This window comes from Stegostoma tigrinum, chromosome 20, assembly GCF_030684315.1.
Source record: "Stegostoma tigrinum isolate sSteTig4 chromosome 20, sSteTig4.hap1, whole genome shotgun sequence".
NCBI lineage: Eukaryota > Metazoa > Chordata > Chondrichthyes > Orectolobiformes > Stegostomatidae > Stegostoma > Stegostoma tigrinum.
In genome coordinates, this window is record NC_081373.1 from 30883163 (window position 1) to 30892962 (window position 9800).

The following is a 9800-nucleotide window of genomic DNA, read 5'->3' on the forward strand; positions in this document are numbered from 1 at the left end:
TTTAGGATTAAGCCAAAATCAAATGCCTTGCCAGTCATCTTAACCTCATCAAAAATCCCGATATGGCTTCCCTGGTTCTCGAATTAGTGAATAAAACTGATAGCACCTCAGAATTAGAGGCAGCTTGGGGTCACAATATTCCTTAGTAAAACCTTTAAAGAGTTGACGGATTTAGCTATTTGGTGCCTTAGAGAAAAAGTTAGGCTCCTAATAATTGAAAAAGCTGCAGGTCCACAAGCTGTCAGGATACTAATTATCTTTCATCTACCCTAATGTCATATGCCCAGGAAAAACAACATTCTTTCCACCCACTGGGCCCAGTTTGCAATGGTAGGATCAAATGAGTCAAGCTTCCCAAATAGTGGCATCATGTCAGAACTACTCAATACAACTGTTGCAACTGAATCTCTTTTGGGGTGTTTTTCTCTCATTGCTACTGAAATAACTCTACAGAGGCCAGTATCTCGTTACCAAGTCACCTTTTATTCGCTTCTTCATAGCGCATGACACTGATCCAGACAGGTGAGCCAGGTCCTGGAGTGAACGGAACACCTTACACTCCCGTTTCTGTCAGCCAGCGAGGGCTCCATGATTGGACCAGGTTAAGAGTCCTAGAAAACTCATTCTATGAGGTCCACCAGGTTGAACTTAATCCAAGCATTACAGAATCTAAGCAAAGACAAAAAACAAGATGCAGTGTAGCTCACTCCAGTGAGCAATGTGGAAGGGAAAGGACAGTTAGGGAATTTCTGCATTTTGCAAAATTGAGGGGAAAAGAAAACATTAAATCCAGAAAAGAATATTCATGTGGGCCTCAAAAATTTAATGGTAAGGATAAAATGTTTTAGAAGCTTCAGTCTTTCTGCTCCAGGTGCATTTATGCAGGACATTTTATTTCTGTGTAAGGCAGCTAGTACAAACCAGATGTCAGAAGATAGCATTTTGTTCAATGGACTCCCCTCCAATGTAGTAGTCTTCAGCTGTTAGCATCATTAGCCTGCCCATTCATAGCCGATAATTCTTTTTCACAATTTTTTGTCTTCCTGCTGGTCAATGCAAATCTGAACAGATTTCCACAGTGCACGGATGTTTCCTTCTCCAAATCCTGATGCACCCTTTCGTTCAATAAGCTCAAGGAAAAATGTCTCTTCAGAAAAAATTGGTTTTGTGAATGTTTGCATTAGATATCTGCAATAAAACAAACATTTTGGCTATAAAGATACATAAAAATTAATTTATCTCTTGCAGTATTTATTATAAAATAAATGAAAGGTTTGATCTCAACATCGTGTACTAAGGACCACAGTGCTCTGCAACCAGGTAGAAGTACATACACAGAAGCAGCTTAGAAAGGAAGTACAAACAACAGGGCTATGCTCACACACACAGAAGTACTAAGAACGGGTTCCAGCTGTGTTAATTGTATCAAGATACAGATGGAACTGCAGGGAAGAACACTGATTCTATGGTTGAACATTGGGTTGGGGAACAGATTGCCAGCAATCATCCAATGTTATACTTTGCTCGATTAAAAACTTCAACTGTAAAAGCAACTTAAGTAAAGGGAAAGTTGGACTGTCCTCAAAATGGTTTACTTGCTTATTAGTGTGACATTGTTATGAACAGAATTTTACAAGTTACACTTTTTTGTTAAGTAATCTTTGAAAAATTAAATGATTAACAAAAGCTTCAATATTAAGTTTCTCCAAGAATAAAAAATGATGGCACAGACTACTGTTCAGAGAGCTCGTCCAGCTTCACAACAGGCAGTGCATTATTCATAACTTGATTATGTACAAAATTTCCATCGTAAACTTGAATATAAATTTTAAAATGAGAGAGCACTGATACAATATGACAAAACCATCACAGATTATCCATACACTGTTTTGAAAATCAGATGGATAGGCAAATATTTGGTCTCTGCTCAAAAATATAGTCCTTTTTTTAAAGTTAACCTAGAAGGTAAATTGAAGTTCCCTCCCAGGAACTCAACTGAAAAAAAAACTTTATATTTTTCGACAGCTGGTTAAGAGACTACAGGTTGCAAATGTATCAAATGACAATTTAAAACATATTTTAAGATCCCAACTGCTGCCAAAACCACTTTCATTTCTGTAGCATCATTAATGTAGTAAAATGTGTCAACATACTTCACTGTTCTCAAACAAAATTTTATACTAAGTAAGGAAATACCAGAAGACCAAAAAACTGAAGCATCAGAAAAAAAAGAGAGGTGATAGTGGGCTGGAGAGGAAAAGGAAAGGAATTCCAAGTTTCGTGTACAACTAGCTAAACGTATGGTCATCAATAACAGAGATATAAAAATAAGAGCTGCACAAGAGGTCAGAATGGATGAGTGGAGAAATTTCGGCATTTTTACATGTGGCTGAAGTTGCGGTGAAATGGAGAGATAAGGCTTGGATGGAGTTGAAAACAAAAATGAGAATTTTAAAAAGCAGTGGTGTTGCTGACCTGGGAAGCAAAGTGTGATTAGAATTTACAGGGAAGAATTGAGGAGAGCCCAAGTATGTCCTAATGCCATTCTTGCAGCTTCCTGATGGCAGAAGTATTGAGTTTATTTAGGCTACCCACAATTAATATTTGGCCCATGATGAAAATCAGAAAGCACTTGAATTATTGCTTTCAATGCTTCATTTAGTTATACAGACTGACTTGTCCAGAAAGTTTCCCGAAATGTTTGGCTCACAGAAAACCTTTTATTAGCTGGTCCTTGACATTTGGCTTCTCCTTTACAATGCTCATCATCCACATCAGAATCCAGAAGAATATTGTACTGTGCAAGTAACTCTGGATTTTGTCCTGCTTTCATGATCTCCTGCCATTTTTCTGTCTGTGAAAGAAACATGACTTTTTACAGATTGTTTACAATTTAGATTTTGTGACTACAGATACTAGAAACAAGAGCAAAATGTTGAAAATGGGGCTAAAACAAAGCAGAAGCAGTTTCCAGTTAATTCTGTTGCATGTATTTAAGAGTAGGTCAGAAAATTACTTTTTGCAAAAGAGCTAGTTTCTAAACTAGCGAATATTCCCAGCTTTTGAAAAATATCAAACTAGCGGTCTGTAAGGTTCAGTATTTATAGCACCTCCAGGTCACTTGTTCCTCAATAAAGGAAGAATACAGAAAAGATGGTCAAATGCAGAGTTATGAAGAAATTCAAAAGAACAGAAGGAAATCCAACGTTGTCTCTCAAGAACATTAGTATTGTTCCACTACTTTCCTGCTGCTATCATATGCATGATGCAGATACTTATGCATGAGAAAGGTGTAGTGGTCTTTGCATGTTATAGGACAGTACATTTAAAATAGAGTGGGGAATGGTTTATGTTCCACACCAGATTTTCACCTATTTTGAAAAAGACTTAATATTCAGAAGCTGCTTAATGCAAACAATTTTTCTCTCTGTATTTCACTTGATCTTGCCAGCATAATTCATGATTAATGGGAATGCAAACAAAATTAAGACAACATACTACACGTGAATTTGACATTCTGGATTGTGAAGGCAAATTGATCTGGATTTGGCAAAGCAATACTTGCAGCAACTGTCTTGTAAATCTCTCAATTTTAAGTTGTTAAAAAATTCAAAAATAAGTAAATTCTATAGGAATGAGGTTCTGTAACAATAAAATCTTCTTTTGTGTTCATTCCGAAACTAATGGATAAATAGTGCGACCTCACTGTCACTGGCAATCAGGGTGATCAAAGATCTCTAGTTCTGTCAAAGTTAATACTGAAGACTTGGAGTTATAGAACTGTATAGCATGGAAACAGACCCTTCAGTGCAACTTGTCCATGCCAACAAGATATCCTAAATTAATGTAGTCCCATTTGCCAACATTTGGCCCATATCCCTCTAAACCCTTCCTATTCACATACCCATTCAGATGCCTATTAAATGGTGTAATTGTACCAGCCTCCACCACTTCCAATGGCAGCTCATTCCATTTATGCACCGCCGTCTCCATGAAAAAGTTGCCCATCAGTGCCTTTTAAATCATTCCCCTTTCACTTTAAACCCATGCCTTCTAGTTTTGGATTTCACAACCCTGGGGAAAAAGACCTTGGATGTTCACTGTATGCCCCTCATGATTTTATAAACTTCTATAAGTTCACCCCACGGCTTCTGATACTCTCGGGATCGTAAAGAAGGCAGAGGCATCAGTTAGTGATGTACTAGACAAATCTTCTCAAAACTCGATGTACTAGACAGTCAGTACAAACCCGAACCATCATAAACACTCAGTTGAAAGTCACAAAAATAAGCCATCGCACTGAAGGTAACATTGTCATTAGCTGCATCAGCGCCAGAGTTAATGTTAGGCAGGCAATGGTATTACTATTTTTAATTATTGCCTTTTGATACAGCAATTCAATTTCATTTACTAGACAGATCAAAGCTGTTGAACTAGCACTGCTGCAGTACCTCAGTGTAATATGCAGAAGGTGGACAATAAAACTCAACTCCAGCATCTGCAAGGAATTTGCAAGTTGAAATAATGTCAGTCGTGTACAAGCCCACGTGCTGTATCCCAGCTCCATTGTGCTGTTCTAAAAATGTGTCGATTTGATTTTTACCTAAAACACAAACAAAATATTTGTAAAAGATGTCCAACATATTCCTTACATTGATCTATAAATCACTAAGCGGTCCTAAACTTGTAGCAATAACTGCTATCCTCAATTTATTGTTTAGAAATTTATTGCAACTGAAAAGACCACGAAAAATTTTCAAACATTGCAGAATGCAGTTAACTCCAGATGCACAGCCCTTTGTGTAACAGCGACAACCGATTTGTTATCTACTCATTCACAGTGATTAATAAGTAAATTTGACAATTTTAGATTATTGTAGGAGTAGCAAGTGATACTTTTGGTCTTGCATTCAATTATTCCTTTGTACACTGAAGCCAAATCAATGAAAAATGAAATTAAAATTCAGCTTAACTTTCAATTTATCTTGATTTATTTAAATCCCAAAATACCAAGATGACAATCAGACTGCCTAGTTAGCTAAGTGGAACCATGCGTAGCATTAGAGGTGTCAGTAACTTGTAATTTGACAGCATAGTCAAGCACTAGGCAAAGCAAGCATACAAAGGGTTGGGAGAACAGGATCTTAAAATTTGACAGCACTGAAAGGGCGGTTACAGTCAGAGTAGTGACTAGAGAAATGACACTGACAGGTATCATATCAGGTGAGAACTGGCATGGAAGCATTTGGATTGTAATGGTCAAATGAAAAAACTTGTTAGAAAGGTGGGGTGGTAGAAAGTAAAAGACAAATGTTGGAGCACTTTCCCTAAAAGATTATACATATCTACACAGGAGTATTACATTCACCCAACTGTTAAATACCATTGATACTAATTATCAGAATACAAGATCATAATGCAGTTTATATTTAGGGCAGCACAGTGGTTCAGTGGTTAGCATTGCCGCCTCACAGTGCCAGGGACCCAGTCTCAATTCCGCCCTAAGGAAATTGTGTGGAGTTTGCACATTCTCCCCACGCCTGTGGGATTTTCCTCTAGGTGTTTGTTTCCTCCTACAGTCCAAAGATGTGCATGTTATATGGATTAGCATGCTAAATTTCCCAGGGATGTGCAGGCTAGATGGATTAGCATGGGAAATATGGGGATGGGGTGTATCTGGGTAAGCTCTTCAGACATTTGGTGTGGACTTGATGGGCTTAGCAGAGACTCTGGAGGAATTCTAAAAGCTGTCTGGCATAGGCAAGTGGAAGGAAAAGGAAAGAAAATATTTAAAAATTTGATTCTCCACGATGTGGCTCACATCAAGTCTGTAGTTACCCCTATACCTTGTGATAGTGTATGTCCATTTCCAGCCAAAAGGATCTGGAACAAGTTTGTCATAGATTACACCATTTGTTTTCACTGATGATATCTCTTAACTGGAAATTGAGCTGTTCTGTTTAAGCTTCTTTACACAGAGGTACCGAATGGTCTCTCTGAAATTAGAAATTTAAAGCTGAAAAATCTGGAAGGAAGACACCATTTACCTGTTATAATATTTAAAATCTGTCAGGTTTCCAAGTGGCTGTGATTATTCATATCAACAGAATATTATCTTGGCAATTCGACCACTGAAGGACAACACCACCAAATGCATAAAATCTCTCGCTACCATAAGAAGTCAGAGGCTAGACAATGTATGTCAAATGGCACATCATCTGATCTTGCAGATTTTCTAAATCATCTTAAGAGCAGAAATCAGAAATGTGACTTAATACTATCCATTTGCTTGTATGGATGTGACACTCAAAATGCATACCAGCATCTGAGATAAAGTAGTCCTCTCCAGCCAACCGCTTAAATATCCATTTCCTCCTGCCAGTGCAATTAGCATGGCTTCAATGTAAACTACCTTCGTAATGTGCTGTAGCATGCCACCAAAACATGTGCAGCAAGACCTCACCAACTAGCATTTGGAAAAAAGAAGGGTAGCCAATGTAAGAAAATACAACCTCAAGCTATGCATCATCCCGACCAGGCCAAATTCTTTCATTGTTGAGGTCAAAGTTGTGAGATGCTTTACCCAATAGCATTGACAGCTTTAGCTCTCAGACTATGGTTCAAGAAGACAGTCCATCAACAGATTTATAAGGTAAACTAGGACAGGCAATAAATCTTGTAGTCCTATTTGCACCATTTTAAAATAGGTCTTTTTGGAATAAGTTGTATGAAATTGTAGTAGTACTCAAAAGAAGACCTCAATGCCCACTTTACAGATAGAATTGCTTCAGCTACACAGCTTACTTGATCACCACACTAGCGCATGTTTCCTAAATTTAATACTTTTGGATCAGGAGGAACACATAACACATCAGTAGTAAAATAGAAGATGTAACAGAAAAAATAGTCCATTCAGCCCTTGGGCCTGCTCTACCATTCAATGAGATTGAGAGAGATCTCATAATATGCAGTTCCACTTTCTTGTCTTTTCCCCATGCCCTTTGATTCCTTTAATGATTAAAAATCTTTCTATCTTGACCTTGTACACACTTGTCCAAATGGAAAGGCTGTGGGTTAACAAAGCTGTAAGGCTTGAAAACAACAAGGTCGCACTTCAGTGCAGCATAAAGAAATGTCCAAAATGCTGTTTTTTTATATAGCAAGCTAAATTAATTCCCTACTTGCCTGTTCAGGTGGGTTTTTGTTAATCTTTATTCATAGGATAAGGACATTGCTGGCTCAGTCAGTATTCATTGACCATCTCTGGATGCCTTCAAGGTGATAAGCTGTCTTCTTGAACTGCCGCAGTCCACATAGTTATTGTTAAAGGCACAGCACAACTAGCAAAGCTCCATTAGCTGGGTTGACCAGGCAGCTGTTTTATAGTGCAGTGACACTAACAATGTAGGTTCAACTCTCACACTGGCTGAGGTTACCATGAGAGATACTCCTTCTCAACATCTCCACTTACCCAAGTCATAGTGACCCTCAGGTTAAACCACACCATTTGTCTGCCTGTCTCCGTCTCTGTCTTTCTTTCTCTCTCACTCACTCTCTCTGCTGAGAAAGCAGCCCCATGATTTAGTAAAATTGCTAACCTTACCATCGGCCATTACTGTTGATGGCTCACATAAGTAAAGAAAAATTAAACGTCATATTAAATCTTTGTTCAATGAAAAGTCTAAAGTTAAAAGATTATGAAGGACTAATTCACCACCACTTATAATTGTCATTATCATTGCTTTCAATGTACACACATAATAAACACAAGTATGTTCAGGCTGCAACGGTTATTCAGGCATCTATACTATAAACAGCACTGCACCTTGATTGGCTAAAGACTCAGCTATCACAAATTTGCAATCCAATTTCTTCTCTTCGATTTTAGGCATGGACATGCCAACCTCACTGCATTTCCAGTACTCCATTGCAGTTAAGCGCAGACCAATGTTATCTCCTTCAATGACATAACCATCATTTAGATCTTCACTTCTGAAAACTCAAGAAAATCAAAACCATCACAGTTCAAATTAATGAAATGACAATGAATCTACTCAGTGCTATGGAAACCACCCAGAGTAGATTGCATAACACAGGCAGCAACAGAATATCTGTAAAGATCAATACTTAAACAGTCGAGGAGACAACCAGAAACGTCTCAAATATGTTTGCAATGGGCTGGGACCCAGTTAGCACCCGCACTGTTAATTTGTAAATTGCTACTACTTCGGTAAGTGACTCTTGAAAGTTAACAAAACGTTGGAAAACTCAAGTCTGACAGTTTCGATCGAGACAAAACAGAGCTAATTTGTTAAGTCCTGCATAACTGAAAGGAGCTGCAAAATTGTAATTTTTACGCTGTAACGAAAAGGAAAGGGGCGAAAAGAAAAAAAAGAACAGTCCGTTCTGCAGTTAAGACTGGCAGTGCTGACAAATCAACGGGCATATGGGTGCTTACGAACTACGACTGTCGAAATAACGGCCTCTACATTTCTAATTTAGGTAGACAGAGGTGAGGGATAGTTGGAAGCTGCTCTTTCTTTGCCCAAGTAAATAAAGAAAACCCTGCACTGACCGGTTGACCAGGAAGCGCTGGAAGCCGAAGCAGCGGTGGTACCAGTCCATGATGCAGGCGCTCTGCCGCTGGGGACACGCATAGGTGATGTGGTCGAAATGGCTGATGGCTACCGGCCCCCTGGCTACCTCCCGCTTTTCAGCCCCGCCCCCGGGGCATGGCGGCAGCACGAAACCGGGCAGGAACTCCCCACGGTAACCGCTCCGGTCGATCAGAGTGTGAGAGATATTGCCCACCACCGATCGCACCACCGAGTAGGTGACCAAGCCCAGCTCATCCTCCACCGGCCTCGGCGGTACAACGACCTGACAGCCCAGGCGATCCAGCCGCAGCGTCGCCCGCTCTACATCCTTCACTTCGAAGGAGATGTTACAGGCGCTATCCACCGCTTGGGGCCCCGGAACCACATCGTACAGGAGGCCCCCGGGCACCGAACACTCGCCGCGAACACGGCTCTCGTTCACCAGGAAAACGGCGGATCCTCTTCTCAGGGCGAGCTGCGTGGCGCCCTCCGTCACCCGCGCGCCGCACAACTGGAAACGGAAACGACATGAGAGGTCGCGCGCCAGGCGCTCGCTATCGCGCACGTGAAGAGCAATGTGGGACAAGCGCTGAACCTGCGCTGCCATCGCCACTGCACACCTCTATGTTAGAGGGAGGAGCCTAGGGTCATGGACCCGTTGAGGGTGGTGTGCCAGGGATTGGGAAGTGGGAAATAGAGCCCGGGAGTGTTTTGCACCTTGGGGATTGCGTAGCAGGAGATGGAGAAATCAGTCATTACGTCCCGTGGGGTGATGAGTCCAGTGATGGGGCGGAGCTTGGGGATATAGGTGCGGAGCGCACCACGCTGAGGGGTGGGGTTTAGATGGGTGACGGGGCGGGGTCTGGTGCTAAAGGGGCGGGGCTTTCTTCGTTGGTGCTGCGCCCAGCACAGTGAGGGGGCGGGGCGCTTCGCTTTGTGATGGATAGTACCCGTAGCAGAGGGGCGAGGCATCGAGCCTTTTATTTTCCCTTTGGTAGGAGGCGGAGTTTGGAGGGAAGTGGGTGGTGCTATCCGCTCTATGAGGATGGTGTTTGGGAAAGGGGCGTGGACTGGATTTAGGGGTGGGCTAGGAAAGGGGCGGGCTCTAATGTTGGTGTGGGGGGTGGGGATAGCAGTCGTTTGCCGAGGCCGTGGTGAGTGGCAGTTGTGGTTTAACTAGTCATGAGGTGCTATCTTTGAACT

General features: G+C 41.0%; 1 protein-coding gene across 1 annotated transcript; it reads right to left on the reverse strand.

The window, feature by feature from the left end:
- Positions 1 to 464: 464 nt before the first annotated feature.
- hpdl (4-hydroxyphenylpyruvate dioxygenase-like) lies at positions 465 to 9393 on the reverse strand. Its single transcript, XM_048551432.2, has 5 exons — positions 8576 to 9393; positions 7826 to 7992; positions 4452 to 4603; positions 2718 to 2854; positions 465 to 1188 (listed from the first exon to the last, which is right to left on the reverse strand). The coding sequence occupies exons 1-5, from the start codon at positions 9202 to 9204 to the stop codon at positions 1026 to 1028; spliced, it is 1248 nt and encodes a 415-aa protein (XP_048407389.2). The 5' UTR covers positions 9205 to 9393; the 3' UTR covers positions 465 to 1025.
- Between the last annotated feature and the right edge of the window lie 407 nt (positions 9394 to 9800).

What these genes read in the sequence shown, in the direction of transcription:
- hpdl (XM_048551432.2), bottom strand. Translation starts at nt 9,204, where the DNA reads ATGGCAGCGCAGGTTCAGCGCTTGTCCCACATTGCTCTTCACGTGCGC. An exon ending in TGAGTCTTTAGCCAATCAAG is followed by an intron (nt 4,604 to 7,825) that starts GTGCAGTGCTGT and finishes TTTGTGTTTTAG; the next exon opens with GTAAAAATCAAATCGACACA. An exon ending in CTTCTGCATATTACACTGAG is followed by an intron (nt 2,855 to 4,451) that starts GTACTGCAGCAG and finishes TTTCTTTCACAG; the next exon opens with ACAGAAAAATGGCAGGAGAT.